We start from the raw sequence: 19,049 nt of genomic DNA on the forward strand, positions 1-19,049 counted from the left end.
GCTGGCCCCGGCTGCATCCCTGCCCTTTAACTACAGCAGCTTTGGATGTGGCTTTGGCTGATGGACCAGTAACTTTCTGCACCACAGGGTCATTTACTGACCCTGTGCAAACAGCCCCGCGAGCCAGGCTGCCCTTTGCCGGGCCTCCTGCGAGGAGTGCGGGACCATCCCTGCCCTCCTGGGAAGACTCTCCGCTTGGATGCTGGTGAGGGGGCAGCAGAGCCTGAAGGGCTGCATTAACTTTGGTTAAAAAAGGCTTTTATCAGTGTGGATGTGTCAGAGATGGGTCGAGAGAGAGCGAGAGGAAGGGTGAGGCTCTCCCGAGAGCGCAGCAGTGGCTGCGAGGCCCTGGCAGCAGCAGGAGCAGCCCCAGCACGAGGCTGGGCCTGGAGCCGGGCCCAGGGAAAGGCCCAAGGCCTGAGGCACTGGCAGTGCTGCCAGCGGGAACAGGAGGGGAGGGCAGCTGTGAATTTTAACCAGAAAAGTACTTTTTCTCAGTTTTCTTTAAGAAAGAAGATATTATTGTGAAGTGAGGCAGGGGGAAAAACAACTAGCTGAGCCACAGCTGACTTCCTTCCCCACAAGTACCACAAACCAGGGGAGTCTTTCCTTTTCCTCCCCTCTGAGGTTCGTACCTGCAGGCTGCGAAGCGAGAGGCTCCCTCCCCGGCCCCAGACAGCCACTGTCACGGAGGACAGGGCTGGTGCGTGGCGGCAAACCCGCCTTGCTCCCTGAGCACAGCAAGGCAGAAGAGGGCCAGGTGCCGCTGTGCTTGAGAAGGACCCAGAAGAGGAGGCTGCTTAGTTTCTCTAACACATTTTATCTTTAAAAAAAAAGAAATCATGAAACAAATACTCATACAGTGAATAAGCCGTTTTATTTTTGTCCTGTGCTCACACAATCTCTCTTCTTTCCCTGACAGGTCACAGACCATTAAAATAAAGTTTCTAAGAGGAAAATAATTTAAAACATACACGCAGGGCTCCATTCCAACCTCCCCGCACCCACCAACATCGCCACTACTTGTGCTTCGTCTCTCACGTAAGTAAAGCTGTTGAATCTCAGAAGCTTGGGAGGGAAGAGACCGTTGTGGTCCCAGCTCGTCCATCGCGTGCTGCTCATGGTGAACACGCCGGGTGCCCCACAGGTCTCACCCCGGTGCTCTCTGAGATGCAACCGCTTTCCCCAGAGCCTGGAAAACACACCCGTGACAGCAGACCCCTTCCCTGTCGGCAGCCCTGCACCACCGCAGCCTTCCCCGGCCTCCAGAGCAGAGGTTGGCTTCGCACTTGCATTACAAGGTTTCCTTCCCCTAAGTCACCACCCCGAGTCTTTCCTCAGCTGCGCCGTCCGCCTCCGTGCTATGCCCTCACCCCCTATCGCATGCACAGGACTGGCTAGGAAAGCCATTTTAAGCTTTTCAGTTGCTGGTAAAGTCAGTACACTCCCAGCTGTGCTATATTGTAAATACAGCTTCTAGGATTGTCTCCGTCTCGGAGACCAACAGTGATCAAGGCACTACCCCCACCCCCCTCCTTAAAACAAAGGAAGTCAGACCAACACCTAGGGACAGAAGAGAATCCTATAATGTGATCACACGGTTACACTGAATCTTTATGGCAAAGAGAACATTTAGCAGCTTTGAACATTTGGGCTTCTCCCTTTTAACTCAACACAAGCACTCTAGACCCTATAGGGAAAACAGGGCTGAAGCCCTAAAAATCAAAGCGCGGTTAAGAAACAGGAATCCTAACAGATGTCTAGTTCTATAAGTGACAAGCCCACGTCCCGGGGTAGGAACCCTCCGCTCCCGTTGTGCTCTACGCCGACTGGCATTGCCACTCCCCCACCCCACGCCCTGGGGCGCCCCGGCCCCCGGCAGCCGGCTCCCCGCGAGCTGCGGGGGTGCTGGCGCCCACCCCCTCCCCGCGTCCCCCCAAGCGGTTCCTCAGCCCGTCAGTGGGAGAAGGCAGCGTTTGCATGCAGGCGACTGCGTGCCTTCTCATCTAACGCATCTCGGCGTCCCAGCACGGCGCTGGCTCGGCGGCAGTGACATGCTCTGTGAGTTTGGTGGGGGATGCGTATCGCGTTGGTTCTGTTAACCCTTTCCAGTTCCGCCCCCTCCCGGAAAGCCTACAGCTCTAGCCAAGCGCCCCCCGCGAAGGCTGCACCGCTCCTCCAGGCATACAGCAACGCTTCTCCCGCTAGCCCCGTCCAAGAGTGCTCAGACTGGAAAGGATTAATGGAAGTCACACCGCTTGTGTTTCCATGTGTGCACTGGTCTGATCTAGGAAGGGATGTTGGTTAATCTGGAATTAAATCAGATTGAATCACACACACCGATGTCAAAACTGGTTCGGGGGAAAAGGAAAAAAAAAAAAAAAAAAAACAACTACCTGAAATCACAGAACTTTGGAAGTTCAGAAAAATGTCTCTCCTATAACTTGTTTTAAGTTCATTTGCTTAAATCTCTTTTCTTATTTAAAGCCAGTTCCTAACAGTAGTTTTTCCACCTCTGCCAATTCTCACCACCAGTGATGCCAGCTTATTTTCCTGCACTCAAAGGATTCCAGGTTGTAGAAGGCGCTGGGCTCGCCAGTGCACCGTCCATTCCTCCCCAGTCCCTCTCTGCAGGGAGCCATCGGAAACGCAATGCGCAGGTCCCGCACCCTCCAAGTGCACCAGTCTCTTCCTGTACACTGACCGGCAGCAGTCATGTTTGAGAAGATATATTGGATAAGAAGGCATGAAAGTTCCTCTAAGTACTTCCAGGCTCAGCCCTTCTCCAGTTCTAACTTTAGCGAGTTCCCCACTCCTCCCGCTTGCCTCACTTCCGCCTGTCTTTCTGTTTCCTCTCCTGCCGCCTGGCCTGCTGGTCAGCCAAGGTGCGAGGTATCAAAATAACACTGCCGTCGCTGGCATACTGTAGGGCATACTGATTTGGAGAGTAAGGTTGGCCGTTCTCATCCCGCAGCCGACCAAACACTTCCTGGTAGAGGTTCTGCACCTTTTGCTTCATCTGGCGGATGGACTTGAGAAATTCCACCTTCTCCCTGAGCAGTTTGGACTTGTCCCTCTGCAAGTCCTCTACGTCCCGTTCCAAGTTCAGGATGGTGTCCAGTTTCCTCTTGCGGCAGTTCTGGGCAGCCATCTTGTTCTTGCCTCGTCTCCTGATGTCCCGGATCAGGCTCAGCTGCGCCTCGCTGAGCTGGTACTTGGAGAGAAGTTCGTTGAACTCCTCCACAGGCAGGTTAATGATCTTGTCATTAGTGAAAGGGATTTTCATGGCTCTGGCTCGATGCTCGTCCCTGCTCATCTGCTTGTCCAGAAACTCGGACGGCTTCTCCTTGCTGTTTTTCTTCCCGATGTTGGGCAGTTTGGGCTCCTCGGGATCCAGAGCCCCCGGTGCCATGTTATAGGTGTGGTTGTGGCCAACATGCTCCAGATAAGGCAAGTAATGTAGTTGCGATGGGTCCTGATAGCTCATGCGGCAGAACTTGCTGTATTCTGGCTGGTATCCAACTGCCCCTTCCGTTTCTTCAAAGTCCACGTTTTCAGAGTCTGAGCTGTAGCCGACAGCTCCTTCCTCAGAAAACGAGGAGGAGGAGGAGGAAGAAGAGGAAGAGGAGGAGGAGGAGGAGGCTTCTGAGCTACTGAGAGAAGCAGGACTGTGGCTAGAATCCAGAGAAAGACCTGAGTCAGAATCAAACTCTTCTTCCAGCTGAGAAGCCTGCACTGGGTTGAAACCTTCCTCAATAGCCAAGTCCATCAAGCTGATCTCATCAAGCATGGCTTCGTCTAGAAGACCGCTCAGCGGGTCTGGCAGCTCGGGGCCGGCCGTCTCGTTGACTGTGCTATTCAGCTGCGGAGGAAAGAAGATGCCGCTCAAGTTGGTAGAGCCGAAGGTTGTGTTGAGGCCAGTGGAGTTGTCCGGAGTCAGCTGAAGCAGGGCTGAGCTGCCAGCCATGGAGGGGCTTTCGATTTCCGAGCTGAAGAGGGAGAAGTCCTGTGTGCAGCTACCCAGAGAGGCCTGATGCAGGCTGACATTCTGATTGATGGGAGTGTTTGGCGCGAGGCTGTAGTTAGAAGTCAGCAGGTCTCCGCTTGTACTGTTGTACAGGGTTTCGGCGGTTGTGTTGTTCACTTCCATAGCCTGGAAGAGATTTGAAATGGTTCAGTAAATAAGCTGCACTCAGGCCCTGCTTTTTTCCAGTCCCCTTTGCACATTTCAGCCACCACCAGTATGTGCCAAAAAGAGGAAAGACAATGCCTGTAGATGCCACGGAAGGAGCCAGCCCCAGTGGCCCCCGCAGGATTTGTCAGCTGCAGAAGATTTAAGACTCTGCCAGCAATAGCAGTCGCGACAGGCAACACAGTGTTACCGCATAGGACGGGACAGAGAACAAAGCAGCTGTTACTAACCCCAAACCACAATTTTCCAAAAATCAGGTGCTTGGAACAGCCGTTAGATCTACTGTGTGTCCAACCGAAAAGCAATCTGTGCTGGGAAGGGCAAACGCTTTCCCGTGAGCGCCCGTCAAGTTCACCGCCTCGACTGGTGCCAGCCACCTCATCAGAGATGCCGTCCCACCTCCCGGCAGCCTCCGCATCCGCGGTCCCGATCCAGGCACCGCCTGGGAAGGGAGAAGGGAGCAAGGGCACCCGCACGCGCTAACCTGCATTTCCATTATAGACATGAGGTCCTGCCACTGCTGCTCCAGATCGAACGGGGATTCGGTCTCCGCGAGGAGGGGAGACAGCAGGCCGTTCTGGATGCCCGCAGACCTGCTCTCGCCAGGCACAGCTTCGCTTAGGGTGGAGACATCTGCAGCTGGAAACTAACCACGTGAGGGAGAGTCAGTCCCCGGCTGCTCAGCCACGGCCAGGAAGGCAGCAATCCCCGGAATGCCCTTCCACCTCCACGCAGGCAATTACTTCTCCTTTGTTCAAAGCAAACTGGTTGCAGTTATTCCTCCACAGTTCACTATGAACTAATTAGAAGCAAAGCCAGAAGTCTTTAATTAATTGTGACCCTCCCCCCTCCCCCCCCACTAGTTTCACAGGCATGATGCCTGGAGCCTCCTTAAACAGACTAACCCAATTTACTGCCAGTTCTGCGGTCGCAGTTAGGGGTACAAAAGGCACCAAAATCCCAGCGCGCTAACAAGAGCTGTCCCTGGCTCGAGATCCATCTCGCCCACCACCGACAGGCAAGACGCAGTTGCCCCCCTCTGCAGCCACCTCCACTCACCTCCGAATTCTCCCCGAAAGGGAAGGTGGCCTCCAGGAGCCTAAGGCACTCCTCCAGGGACAGGGCTGTCTGATCCTCCACACCAGGCACCTGATGCAAAACACAAGCAATCATAGCCCCAGGATTAGGGAGGTGGTAATGAAAAACAAGCTCCTACAGCACGGCTTTATTACAGCGCATCCAAAAAGAGCCAGAGGCCCCACCCAGTGCTTCACAGCCTCCATCCTTCTGCTCTGGAGAACGTCAGAGCTGCCCCTGAGCACGCCAGGGACGGAAACGTCCGCCCTCTGCTCCGAGCGAGCCTCACCTCCCGCCAGCGTGAGGACTCTACTACCGGCTGCAGGAGAATCTGCTCCTACCTACGCTGCTCCGCACGCCCCACCGCTTTGCCAGACAACCTAAAGGCAGAGTAAGAACCAGCGACTCTCCTGCCCAAACCGCGCCATGGAACGGAGCTGCCATCCTCGCGCTGCGCTGACAGTGACATGGCTGTTACCCTGTCTGCCTCGCCGCAGCTCTCCGGCCTGGCAGACAGGCTGCGCTTCCCGGCGTCAAATCCTCTTGTCCACCCAGGCAACCCTTATCCTACGGCTCAGCACGTCCCCGGTGAAAGTCACGCTCAATGCCACTCGCGCTGACAGCCGGCTGCAGGGCCCCTCGCCTTCCCCGCTCTCGCAGCGGCAGCACAGCCCTCCGAGCGCTGCGTCGCCACGGAGGACGGGCACAGACGCCGTCCAGACCTCCATAGGGGTGTTACCTGCGCAGGGAAACTCTCCCCGGTCTCTCCATCAACTAGCAGGTTTCTATCCACGATCTCATTCCCTCCGCTCCTCCAGCTGTCCCCACGCTCCCTCCCATCACTCAGTTCTTTGTCCACTTCGCTCTCTTTCTGACGGTGGCTGTAGTCAAAAATCTCTCGCCCAGCGCCGAGATCAATATCCTGTCTCCACAGGATGTCAATCAAATCGATGTCCTGCAAGACAGACAAGATTTCCTTCAGCACTCGGCAGGGTCCCCACCCACCCCGCCGAGGAGCGGCTGCTCCCCCTGCCCCTCCCCGAGGGCCGTCCCCTTCTCCTGCAGCACCGCGGCCTCCTCCCCGGGCCGGCACCTCCGGCCAGCCCGGGCCTCGCTCTGCCCCGCTCTCCGCAGCGGCCCTGGGGCCGGGACGCGCCTCCGGGCTGCTCGGCTCTTCGCCCCGGCGCGGCTTCCCCGAGGCCCGCGGTGCCCGCGCGAGGCGCACCATTCCTTCAGCCCCGGCGCGCACGCGGTGCAGCGGCCGTGCCGCCTTTCCATAACAGCCTCCGGTCGCTCTGCCTCGCTAGGTCTCCGACAGCAGCTCTGCGGAAGAGCCGGGTGGGAGGGAGCACGGGAACTCCATGGGAAGCGGCGCGGGCCGTCCCCTCCCTGCTCTCCATGGCCCCGCGGCGCAGGGAGAGGAGGCCGGAGGCTGCCGGCTGGGCCAATGTGGTGGCGGTGGCTGCGCCGTGGCGGTGGCTGCGCCGTGGCCAGCTTGCATCAGCCTGTGGTGCCATTCCTGCCATTTGCATAAAGGGGTGGAGTGCGCCGGCAGGAAAAACCCCGCATTTCCAGCCACCTGATGCAACCCGAGCCCCCGCCGGGCTGCCCGCGCCTCCCGGAGCCCCGCCGGGCCCGGCCGAGCGCTCCCCACGGGGAGACCCCCCCTCCGCGGCGGCGGGGGGCCCCGCCACGCCGCCCGCCCGCCGCTGCCCCCTCCCCGGCCCGGCGCAGCCCGCGCCCCCCGGGCGCTGCCGGCAGAGCCGCCCCAGCGGGGAGCCGCGGCTTCTCCCGCAGCGCAGCGCGGCGGGCGGCATCCCCGCAGCACCGGAGACCCCCCGCCCGCCGCCGCCGCCGGTACCTTTCTCATGTCCCCAGCTGCCGCCCGGGCCGCGGCGCGCGCCGATCATGGTCCCCGGGGGGGGCGGCTGGCCGGGGCGCGGCGCCGCGCACGCATCGCCGCCCGGGCTCCGCCGCCTCTCCGCCCCCCCGGCCACAGGTGCCCGCGGCCCCGCTGCGGCGGCGGGAGCCGCCCGCGCCCCCTCCCTCCCCGCGCGGCTGCGGCGGCGGCGGGCGGCGCCCCCTCCCCTCCCGCCCCGCCCCGCCCCGCGCGGCCGCCGCGGGCCGCCCCGGCCCGTCCCGTCCCCCCGCCGGGCTGCGCGGGCCGGGCCGGGCTGCGGCGCGGCCCCGCCCTCCCCTCCCCCGCCCGTTACCTAGGCTGCGGCGGCGGCCAATCCCCGCCCCCGGGGCACCGCCGGGGATGCGGCGGCCGCCCGGCCACGCCCCCCGCCCCCGCCGCCGCCAATGGGCCGCCGCCCCCGCCCCGCGACCCGACGCCCCGCGGCCAATCGCCGCCGCCGGGGGCCGCCGCCCCGACCAATCGGAGGCCGCGGCGGCTCTGCTCGCTTCCCCCCCCAACACGCGCGCCCCGCCCCGGCCCGCGCCGCCCTGCAGGGCCGCTCCCCCGCCGCCGCCGCCGTGGCGCAGCGGGGCCGCCCGGCCCGGCCCGCATCGCCCGCCGGCACCAGGGCAGGCCCGGCCGCGGGGGGAGCCCCGGTCCCCGCCCCAGGGGCTGCCGCGGCGGGCGGCACCGGGCCGCTCCTCGCCCCGCCTTGGGCTGCCTTTGCCCGGTGCCCCGCAGCGCCCGGGGCCTCTGGTCTGGCGCACGGAGGCAGCCCGTGACCCCCGGCACGGGGCAGCGCCGGGGCTCCTTGTCCTCCCTGCGCCCCTCGGAGCCCCTGCGCTTGCGGCCTTGCCTGGGGCAGCGCTCGGAGCCAAGTGCGGCTCCCCCGGCCCACCCCGTGCCGCGGGGCACGGCCGCCCTGGCCCCCCCGCCACCCCTGGAAAACCCCCAGGGCGCTTCCCTCTCCCCCAGGCGTCACAGCGCGGGGGGGCGAAGGACATCTTACACCCGTTTTACTGCCCAGCAGCTCTTCAAAGGAGGAAATCTCGCTGAAGAGCGTCAGCAGGGCGGCAGACAGAAGCCCTAAGGAGGGAGCGCTATCTCGGCCATTAGAAGGGAGGCCGGAATGACCTTGGTTCATTCCCCTGTTTCGACACCACGTCTCGAATGGGAAAACTAAGCTAGAAGGGGAAAACCGCCCAGTTAAACCTACGAATTACTCCAGTCAACTGGCAGAGACATTCCCTCACTCTCCAGAGCTGAGGGAGTTTAGGCAGAGGTCTCACTAACCCCCTCGTTTTTAAGCCTAACAGAAACAGCACGTCCCAGGCCGGTCACTCTATCTGCTCGCTGCCCCTAGGAACTGACTGTACACACGACCGCTGCACGAGGCACAGCCAAGTGTAAGGAGATCTCATCCCCGTGCTAATGCTCCGTTTCCAAAGCGCCGGCTGGAGGGAAGCTTTGTCATACTGGGATAATACTGAGCACCAACAGCTCATCATATGTTTCGCTGCCATGTATTTTTATCTCTTGTTGTGGAAACGCTATAGGACCGGTCTTTCCAAAGAGGACAACGATTCCTCCCCCCTCCCCCAATGCTGCAGAGAAAATACACAAATAATTTGGGATCGAAAAAATATCCTTGTCTTTAGGGTGACACCAACACGACGAGCAGAAGCAGGCATCCCGAGGAAAAAAATTAAATTGCTTTTTCGGGATGACCCTCAAGCTCTCAGCCAGAACCCCTCCTCAGTCCCTGTCTGAGCTGCAAAGCTCGCGAGAACCCTGCATCACACCCAAGGGTAGTTGTAGCTTCTAAAATAATACAGACTTATTCCAAGAGCAAGGTCGTGTCTGGCCCACATAACCTGAATAGCGTTGCAACATTTTAAGTGCCAGGAGAAGTCATGGAAAAATTTATACCGCTATCCTAAAGCCATCTGCATCTCATCATCTCCCCGTCTGCTCCCTACGGAGCACCGGGAGGAATCCAGCCCTGCAGGTGCGCCCCAGCGGCTGCGGGAGCTGCAGAGCACAAAATGCTCCCGGTGGAAAGGCCCCAGAGCCGCCCGGCGTTCACCAGCCAAGCGAGAGCGCGGGCAGTCGAGGCTCCAGACAAAGATGGGAAAATATTGCTGGGGCAATGCTTTGAAACAGGACTGCATGCTTGGCAGCGTCACATCAGCAGCAAGTACGGTCTTGCCGGCCCCGGGGGAGCACCGGGAGATGTGACGTGCTGTGCACTTGGAGGCGGGGTTGGCAGGCAGGATTTCCTGGCACTCGGCACCTCGCGGAGGAGCGAGAAAGGTGCTGTGCCCCGAGTGATCACAGCGCACCGAGCAGGTGCAGTGAAAAATACCCTCTCCCCTCTTGTCTATGCCAGGAGTTTGCGGGAAAGACGGAAAGGAAAAAGGAACTCAAGAGGGCAGAGTGGGACTGGAAGGACATGGACACCTGAACAAGCAGACTGGAGCCAGTACAAACGAAGATTTCCCCACCCTTCCCTAAAGGAACAACTGGACTGAAACTGCAACACAGACAAGCGTGCCTTCCACATGGCATAACCTAGATTATCCAGGAGTTTCACTCCCTGCAAATCCAGTCCAAGCTGGCCAGGTTTGTTGCAGGGTCACTGCATCCTGCATATGGGCCTCTTGCAGTAAGAGTGGTATTTAATGCATGACTGTATTTTAAAGGCACAGATAAGCAGGCCTCAGTTATTGACCTATTGCCATTCAAGTCTGCAACACAGTTTTCTATAAAATCTAATCTTGATTCCTCTAAAACACCTGCCCGGTGGAAGTGGTATATGTTGTATTTTCAAAGGTTCTCCAAACTCAACATCCTCAGCCCAGAATACAAGGCAGAGGGGAAAAATAACCAAGTGTTCCAGAGGCTGCGTATGACCTTGGACAAAGCATTTCATCAAATTCTTCCCCATTCCCAAAACAAGGAATCACCTCTCTCACTGGCAGGGAAGCAGCTAGATTTGTGAACATCAGTGTTGTGTTTTGAGATTCTCCTACAGAAGCTCCTCTTCCCAAGGCGCCCAAGGTCACGCAAAACGCTGGCTGCGGGCAGAAAGGGGGCTTTGACACTCGGTTCCATAGTCTCAACACTGCCAACACGCTCTTCGCCGCCGGAGCCGGGAGCCTCCGGAGCCTCCGAGCGAACGGGCAGGGCTCCCCGCAGGTACGGCCTAGGCACCAGCCACACTCGCTGCGGCATCAGCCCGGACTCGGTACATACTAAATCTGAAACAGTCATCGCCTTTGTCTCTCCTACATGAACACGTTCCTCTCACTTTCTTTACACGGTTTCCTGACCGCTGCTGTGCTGAAACCACATGACAAAAGCTCGAGGCATCCGCGACAGCTGCCTGCGAAGCTCCCCACCTTCTGGCTCCAAAGAGCCACCCTGAGGCTTCGTTACAGGAGACAGGGGATCACAGGAGTCAAATTCAGTGCTTTCCACGCCCAGGCTCCTTCGCAGCTTGTCTGAGCTCAGACCTGAACAATTTATGAGAAACAGCAGCAGCACTCGAAGCACCTAACCCTGGAATTCAGCACTGACATCGACACAACAAGGCCAGGGAGATGTTGAGGCTGAACATGCCTTGACAAAGAGACCAACGCCAAAAGGGAAAGAGAGCAGCAGCTCCTGGGGGCCAGAACTCGATTGCATCACAGCGTCTGAAAGGTTATGCTCGCACGGAAAAAATAAGCCACTTTCCAATTCACCTCTCCCCACCCCTCTCTGATGAAAACCCAAGCAATAAACATCAACTGGATGAACTCCAGCAGCAAGTAACCCAACCAACGCTTCGACACCTGGGACAGAGCTGTTACCCAACGCTCCTGTTTATTTCCCAGTGTTATTGGTTTCACAACACAAAGCTACAGGCACAGGTTGAAATACCGATGCCAACCCTTTCACCCCCTCTCACTACTACTTTCAGACCAAGAATAAAACAAGTAAAAATTAAAAAAACCCACACATACACCAAGAACCCTCTAGCTAAAGCTCAATTCAGTGCCATGCCATTCACAAGCAGGGCCCCCTTTTCCAAAGTGCTAAGCGTGCACAACGTACAAAGTCCTGCTCCCTTTAGCAGGCTTCGATGGATACCAAACATGCAAGAGCCAGACTATTCCCTGAGCCCTTGCAGGGCTCCCTGTCTTTCCTGCCACACACCTTACACGAAAGAAGGCACTGCCTACCTCCTTGGTCAGGTCTCCATTCACCGGAGGTGCCACCGCTCCCAAGTCCTCCAGCTCCTCACTGAACCCCTGCTCGGCTCCGCTCTCCCTCACGCCGTTGTCGGGGCCGGTGCCATCCTGCAGGCCGCTGCCGTTCTCGAGGGCGATGCCGGCGCTGGGCTGGGTGCTGGACACAGAGCCCTCAGGGTCTCTGTGCACCAACCAGGCACTGACTTCAGTGGTGGGCACTTGAAACCTGTCCAGGGCCCTCACCTGATTGAGGAGCCGGCGAGCTGTGAAATAATAGTCCAGGTCTACGCTTTTTGGGTGGATGCCATACCCATCCAAGGTGTTGCGCAGGTTGTGAAACTGGGTCTGAGTGTAAGCAGAGCTCTGGCCGAGAATGATTTCCCTTAGAGGGGGGAGCTGCGAGTTCAGGTAGGTGTCCACGTCCACACGAACGCCTATCAAGCTGAGCAAAATGGTGAACTGGATGAGGCCTTCAGTGAAATATTTCTTCAGAGAAAGCATTTCTGAAGGAGGAAAGAAGAAAACAGGTGGAAGGTTTGAAGAAAAAAAAAAAGGTCCGATTAATTCTCCACACAACAGGTTGGTTGGGTTTGTCTTTCCTCTGCCCCACTTTTAAGCAAGCAAAATAAAGCAAAGACTTAAGAGTTCAGGTTATCGCAAAACACCAAGATAAAAGTCTAAAGAACATTCAAAACTTTGGGTGCAGAATGATTTTGTTTTTCTTTTAAAACTCCTAACACACCAGAAGTTGGCCAGCAGAGTCCAATTAAAGATTTAATCTCAAGAAGCAACAAACCATACCCCAAAGAAAACCTCCACCCTCCAGTGCCCTTTCCTCCTCTTCTGAGCTGTAACTGCTTTATAACACTGTTCACACAGCTACACAAAAATCCATGTGACTTACTGTCCAAAAAGTCCACATACAGCAACTTCCTCTAGCCTTCCCAATTCCTCGCCCCGCTCCAGGACAGGGCGTGCACTCTGACAGCCGACGGCTTCTTCCCTTCTTTCCTCCTCCTGGTCCGAGGAGCTTCTTGAGGGAGCCTCTAGGAGCCAAAGGTACTGATCGAGGAAAGGTTCAAAGACTCCTCCACTTCTGGCTGCGATTTCATCAGAAGCTGAAACGTAACCAGAGCACGAAGGCGATAACACGCTGACCGGGCACCACCCTAAGCGCTGCACATGCACCTACTACACCGCTTTGCCCCGCGCAGCTGCCCGAGGAGCCGAGCTAATCTCGCCGGGCAGGCTGATTTCCCGACAAAACACCGACAGAGAAACACGCAAAACAAAGGTTACCTTTCGCGACAGCATTGTCCACGCTTCCCCTCCCCGAGCTATTCTTAGCCTGGTGCGTCAACTTCCCCTCTCTGGAGGCATCCAGCCCCGGCTCCCTCTCGCTCCTCGGCCCAGTTCGGGCCGCAACACCCCCCCGGGGCTCCCCCCGGGCGGCGAGGCCCGAGGGCACGGCCGCTCCCCTCGGGCTGCTCCGCGGCCCCTTTAAGACCCCCCTGCGCCGCCGCGGCCCCTTTAAGACCCCCCCAGCTCCTCGTGACCCGCCCCCCCCCCCCCCCCCCCGCGCGGCCTCGCCGTCCCCTCAGCGCCTCCCCTCCCCCCCCCCGCCGCCCCTCAGCGCCTCCCCCGGCCGCCGCCGCCGCCGCCCCTCAGCCCAGCCCAGCCCGGCCCAGCCCCCGCCGCAGCGCCGCCGCCCGCCGCTACCCGCTCTCCGCCGCCGCCGCCGCCGCCCGCTGCCGGCTCCCGGCTCCCGGCCCCGCAGCCGCCGGCGGCCGGCCCGCGCCCCGCTCCCCGCCCTGCCACAACCGCCGCCACCACCCCGCCCGCCTCGCGCGGCGCCTCCCGCCAATCGGCGCCCGGAAGGGGGAGGCGGGACAAGGCGCCGAACCAATGGCCGGCGGCGGGGAGGTGTTGCTCCCGCCCCCGTCGCTGCCCCCGATGGGCGGCCCGGCGGACCAATCGGAGCGCAGCCGGACCCGCTGCTCCCTCCCCCTCCTCTCCCGCGAGGCCCCCGCGCGAGGCCCGGAGAGGAGAAACGAGGCCGCCGGCCCGCCCCCCACACGCACTGCTTGAGTGACAAGGCGTTCGCCCAATGGAACGCGACGCCTCCGCCGAGCGACAGCATCACTGACCAACGGGGCAAAGCGCAGGAGCCGGCGCTTGAGTGGCAGCCACAATCACCAATCCCGACAGCGCAGGGCCCCGCCCTAGCACTGTTGCCATGGCGCCCGGCGCCCCTAGGCCTGAGGCCTCATGGTGGGCCTGGGGCAGCCATGGCGGCGCCGCCATCTCCGGCTCTCGCCCTGGCTAATTAAAGCCCCTCATTTCATGCCCTGCTGCTGCCCAGCAGCCGTTTCAGGCTCAGGAGGCGCAGGCTGTCCTGCCCCGTGCCGCTGGGGTGCGGGCGGCCGCCATTGCCGCTCAACCCTCCTGCGAGACATCGGAGAATCCCCAGCCGCGCCATGATCCCTGCTGCCAGCATAGCTCGTGCTCTGCCCCCAGGACCACCGGGAGCCCCGTGCGGGGTGGGAGGGAGGTGGGAGGGTGCCGCGGCCTGCTGCAGGACCCGAACCCCTTCCCGGCCTGCTCCGCGCCGCTGCCATTCCCCGCCCGCCTCTCCGGCCTCACCTGGTTGTTAGTGGCCGGGTCGGGCCGCAAGCAGCACCGCGGGGGCCTCTTGGTGACGGGAGCCCTGTAAAGCACCTAAATAAACACAAAGTGCCTTGAGCGCGATCAACCATCACCCACGAGCGGATTATTCACATCTTCCCCAGTTCTTTCCCAGTTATATTCTTCTTTCCCAGTTTACATCTTCCCCGTCGGCGCTCCTGGCATTGGCTCCCTGCCCAAGCCGACAGCAGGCTCTGGGAGAAGGGGGCTCCGGCGGGAGCGGCCACACAGCACCCCCGCCCGCTGCCGGCTATTTCTGCAATGCCACAGCTGCCCGGAGCAGCCGTCGCTGCCAGAGCCGGGCACGCTCTTCCCTGCCCTGGAAACCCACGGCCCGGCCGGGACAAACAGCATGCCGGAGACGGGAGTTCATCCGGAAAAACACGGAAAGTGACTGTGGGTTGGTGAGGGGAGGGAGGTGAATGTATCCCGGGAAAAGGGACCGCCGCAGCCGGGGGGGATGATGAGTACCGAAGCGCCTCAAACCGAGCAGTTTGGGGTCATGGGAAACGGGGGAGTAACAGAAAGCTGCAGGAGGTGGGCAGCTCCCAGCCCTTCCCCTGCAGAGCCCTGGGATCGCTCTGCGCCAGCAGCTCCAGCTCCCTAATTTTCCTTTGGAAAACAAGCCACGAAACACCCACGAGAGCCGGGGCGCGGCCCTGGCCCACGCGTGCCGTGGGCAGCAGTGAGGCAACGGCGGCGGCCGTGGCACTGGAGCCGGCTGCGTTGGGAATCCCATCGCGGGAGCGCTCTCCCCTCAATCCTACCAAAACACCCGAGGCGACGGCACGCAGGAGCGAGCCCCGGGCACCCCGACGGGGCCGGCATTTCACCCAGCTCGTGAGACGGCCGCCTGCGGCTCCCACGTGCCGGGAGACGGCGGGTGCCCAGAGCAACTCGAGCCGCGCTGCCCTCACGGGTTATTTTCGGCTCCCCTCCGGGGCCATTTGGAGGGCCGGCAGCCGGCCCCGTCACCCGAGCCCCGGGAAGGCGCCGCGGCATTCCCTGCCCGCTGCTTCGGCGCTTGGGGACCGGCAGAGAGGGGCGTGCGGTGCCTCTCCCGCATGAATCCTGCCACCCGGGTTTGAGTTCAGCCCAGGTGAGCGGGTAAAAGCCGCCGCGAGGCAGGATGTGGCCCGCACCAATGCCGTTTCCAGCCTCGATTCCTCGGGGCGGGACCCGGCCTCCCCCGGGCTGGCAGGGAGCACGCTGGCCCCCGGCTGCCCTCCAGCACCTTCCCACCCTCGCCATCCCGGGAATCGCCGATCGGGGGAGGGATGACCGGCTGGGCATCACGGACCCGGGAGCTCACGGACCCGGGAATCACTGCCCAGGGGCTCCTGCAGCAGGGCCTGGGGTCTCCCAGCTCCCCCCCAGCCCTGCCAGGGCAGAGCACCCTGCGCGAGGGCACCCGGGGTGCCGACCCCCCCCCCCAGCAGACCCTGTGTCCTGCCCCGGTGATGAGCCCGTCCCCCCCAGCCGGGCACTGCACCGAGCCCCCCGCGCCGCCGGGACCCCCCGCCTCGCTGCCTTCACCCCCCCGGTGTCCCCAGCACCCACGAGTTAAAGGCTCCCGAGGCCGGGGTGGGGGTGCCCCCTCCCTGCCCCCCCCGCGGGCGGCCCTGCCGCCTTACCTGAAAGCCCCAGTTTGGGGCACATGAGGGTCCTGGGCTCCAGGGCACCCCAGTGCACATGGCCAAGGGGGGGTCGGGGGGACCCTGGATATTGCCAGGGGATGAGGCAGGGGTGCAGTGGGGCTGAGGCAGGTTGCGGGGGGGGTGATGCAGGTGCAGGGGGGGATGCAGTGGGGCTGAGGCAGGGTGTGGGGGGGATGCAGTGGGGCTGAGGCAGGGTGCAGGGGGGGGATGCAGTGGGGCCGTGGGACGGAGGGGGCCGGGCCGAGCGCGGCCACGTCAGCGGCGGGGGCTGCCCAGGGCGGCGGAGCCATGGAGCCCGCGGGGCTGCCGGTAGGGCCGGGAGCGGGGCCGCGGCAACTTGCCGGGAACTTTGTGTGTGTGACGGGACAGGACAGGAAAACAGGGGGAAAACCGGGAGAAATGGGAAAATGGGGAGAAGCAGGTGGAAAAGGGGGAGAAATGGGGGGAACAGTGAGGAACGGGGAGAAACAGGGGGAAATAAGGGCAGGGAACAGAGGAAACGGGGGGGGAGAGTGAGAAAGACGGGGGGCAATAGAAAAATAGGGGAAATGGGAAGAATGGTAAGAAATAGGTGGGACGGGGCAAGGAGCAGGGGGCACCTGGGGAGAGGGTCTGGGGGGTGAGGGCAGGGGGGGGGGACGTGGGTCCAGCAGGACCTGCTGCAGGGCTGAGCCCCCTCCCTGGCCCCGGGGGGGGGGGGCTGGGGGCCTGTGCCCCCCCGTCCCACGGCTTGTCGCAGGAGCCGTCCCTCTACACCGTCAAGGCCCTTTTCATCCTGGACAGCGATGGGCAGCGGCTGCTCGCCAAGGTAGGGCCGCGCTGGGGACGCCTGGGCCCCGTGCCTCAGTTTCCCCCCAGAGCCCAGCGGGGTTTCGGGGCCGGCGGGGGCTGACACCCGCGTCTCGGCCCCCCAGTACTACGACAGCACCTTCCCCTCGGCCGAGGAGCAGGCGGCCTTCGAGAGGAGGGTGTTCAGCAGCACCCGCGGCGTCGGCGGTGAGTGCCGCGCAGGGCCGGGGGGGTCCGGGACCTCCCGGGAGTCCCGCTGACACCCGGCGGCCCCCCCCCGGCCAGGCGACGTCGCCTGCTTGCAGGGCCTCACCGTGGTCTGCACGAGCAGCGCCGACCTCTCCTTCTACGTGGTGGGCAGCGGCCGGGAGAATGAGGTGAGCCCCGGCCCCGGGACCCCCCCGGGGGCCCCTGCGCCGGTGCCAACGCCAACGCCGCCGCTCCTCCCGGCAGCTGCTGCTGTCGGCGGTGCTCGGCTGCCTCGTGGAGGCCCTCGGCCGCGTGCTGCGGTGAGTACCGCCCCGTGCACCCTGCTCCATCCCTCGGGGCCCAGGCATCCGGGGCACAAGGCAGTGGCAGCCGCGGGGGGGGGGACGCGTGACACTGCCCCGCGCTCGCCCGCAGCGGGGAGGTGGAGAAGCGCTGGCTGCTGGACAACCTGGCCGGGGCGTTCCTGGTGGTGGACGAGATCGTGGACGGCGGGTGAGTTGCCGGGGGCTCCCGGGAACGAGCCCCCGCCTGGGCGCGGGAAGGACCCGGAGGGGGGAAACTGAGGCACGGCCGCGCTCGCCCGCAGGGTGATCCTGGAGAGCGACCCGCAGCAGGTGGTGCAGAGGCTGAGCCTCCGGGTGAGCGCGCCCGCCGGACCCCCCAGCCGCCAGCACCGCCGTCGGCCTTCCTCCAACCTCCTCCTCCTCCTCCTCTCTCCGCCCAGGCGGCCCCGGAGCCGGCGGCCTACGGCTTCGTCCTCCTGGATTACCTGGTGGGCAGCTCAGCACGGAAGGAGTCCGAGTAGGCGCTGGCGAGGGGCTGCGGGGGGGTCCCGCTCCGGGGTGCCCCCCGGGCTGCTCGCCCTGCCGCTGCCAGCAGCCCCTGGCCGGGGTCCCGTCCCCCCCGGCGGCGACGGGGTCGAGCACGAAACGAAGCGCTAATAAAGGAGTCTTGACGAGCCGCTTGCAGCCGGCAGCGCCCACATGCCCTTGCCCGTTTTGTGGCGAATTGAAGCCAAAACACTGAGCCCCGGTGCCCTGGCAGCCTTGGCCACGTTTAGTACTTTTACCATCGAATCCCTCTGCCTGGCCCCCTGCGGACCCCCCACCCCGGGCTGGGTGCAGACCCCCAAACGCTGCCCACCGGCGGGTGTCTGTGCTTGGGGGCAGCCGCCGGTGCCAGCACCCACGGGTGCTGCAGGCTCCCTGGGGCGGGTGCCGCCTGCCCCGCTGTGCTCACGCTGCGCCGGCCTGGGGACACCCCATCCTGGGACCCCCACAACCCTGGGGTGCCCCATCCCAGGCCCTCCCCACCCTAGGACCCCCCCACAACCTGGGGACCCCCCCCCCCCAGACTCCTCACCCTGGGCATCCCCCCACCGTGGGAACCCCCCTACCGTGGGAACCCCATCATCCCAGACACCCCCGTCCCCGGGAGTCCCCCCCCAAACTAGGGATTCCCCCACCCTGGGACTTCCCCAGCCCGGGGCCCCCACCCTGGCAATGCACGGGGGGAGGAGGGGCCCGGGCCATGCGCACTCACCGCTGCCGCCTCTTGCGCGACGCTCCCTAACGCCCCGCCTGGAGCGCGGCTCTTGCTCGCCGCTCCCTGGGAGGACAGGGACGTCTATTAGCATAATCCCGCCCCGCAGGGCGGGGACACCCCTTATAAGGCTGCTCCAAGCGTTTGGCCCCGCCCCCGGACGCCCTAGCCCCGCCCCCGCCCCAGGCCGCGCATTCGCGATCCTGCAGCGTCACCTGCTGGCGGCCGCCGGTGCCCGCGGGGCGCCCGGACCCTGCCCATAGCGGGGACCCCCCCCCCCCCCCAACCTGGGGACCCCGGGATGGGACCCCCCCCCCCGGACCCTCCCCACCGTCACTCCTACCCTGGGACCCCCATCCCGTCTTGGGGCCCTCCTCTCACCCTAGTAACCCCCAGCTCTGGGACCCTCCCCACCTTAGGGACCCCCAAAACCTTGGGATCCCCCATCTCAGGGACCCCCCCCCGACCCTCCACACCATGAAGAACACCCCTATGCTGGGGACCCCCCGCCAAATCCCACCCTGGGATCCCCCTCAACCTAATAACCCCCACCTCTGGGACCACCCCCCGCCGGCCCCCTCCACCTATAGATCTCACCCAGGGATCCCCGCCAGCCTGGGACCCCCACCTGGGGCAGCCCCCCCCCCCCCACACACACACTGCTCCTGGCTGCCCCCCCTCCACCCCCTTCCCCTAAAATACCCGCCCCAGCCTTTTCCCCAATTGCCCCAGCCCCTCCCTGCATCACCCCCCTGGCCCCC

The 19,049-nt window shown here is 62.7% G+C and overlaps 2 protein-coding genes across 7 annotated transcripts; one reads left to right on the top strand and one right to left on the bottom strand.

The window, feature by feature from the left end:
• Positions 1–858: 858 nt before the first annotated feature.
• NFE2L1 (NFE2 like bZIP transcription factor 1) lies at positions 859–13,276 on the bottom strand. Of its 4 annotated transcripts, none has more exons than XM_064524636.1 (7): positions 13,124–13,276; positions 12,309–12,522; positions 11,396–11,907; positions 6,009–6,224; positions 5,252–5,341; positions 4,677–4,838; positions 859–4,153 (listed from the first exon to the last, which is right to left on the bottom strand). In XM_064524636.1, exons 3-7 carry the CDS (start codon positions 11,903–11,905, stop codon positions 2,828–2,830), a joined length of 2,304 nt encoding a protein of 767 aa, XP_064380706.1. In that variant the 5' UTR covers positions 11,906–11,907; positions 12,309–12,522; positions 13,124–13,276; the 3' UTR covers positions 859–2,827. The 4 variants fall into 4 exon arrangements, with proteins under 4 accessions (XP_064380706.1, XP_025962720.2, XP_064380707.1 ...); XM_026106935.2 differs by lacking the exon at positions 13,124–13,276 and adding an exon at positions 12,704–12,917; XM_064524637.1 differs by lacking the exon at positions 6,009–6,224.
• Positions 13,277–16,001: 2,725 nt separating this feature from the next.
• Positions 16,002–17,707, top strand: COPZ2 (COPI coat complex subunit zeta 2). 3 transcript variants are annotated; one of them, XM_064524864.1, is made up of 8 exons: positions 16,002–16,056; positions 16,487–16,555; positions 16,662–16,743; positions 16,822–16,913; positions 16,990–17,045; positions 17,161–17,238; positions 17,333–17,384; positions 17,471–17,707. In XM_064524864.1, the coding sequence occupies exons 1-8, from the start codon at positions 16,036–16,038 to the stop codon at positions 17,549–17,551; spliced, it is 531 nt and encodes a 176-aa protein (XP_064380934.1). In that variant the 5' UTR covers positions 16,002–16,035; the 3' UTR covers positions 17,552–17,707. The 3 variants fall into 3 exon arrangements, with proteins under 3 accessions (XP_064380934.1, XP_064380932.1, XP_064380933.1); XM_064524862.1 differs by lacking the exon at positions 17,333–17,384; XM_064524863.1 differs by lacking the exon at positions 17,333–17,384 and having other exon boundaries at positions 16,011–16,056; positions 16,511–16,555.
• Positions 17,708–19,049: the final 1,342 nt, after the last annotated feature.

This window comes from Dromaius novaehollandiae, chromosome 22, assembly GCF_036370855.1.
Source record: "Dromaius novaehollandiae isolate bDroNov1 chromosome 22, bDroNov1.hap1, whole genome shotgun sequence".
Lineage (NCBI taxonomy): Eukaryota > Metazoa > Chordata > Aves > Casuariiformes > Dromaiidae > Dromaius > Dromaius novaehollandiae.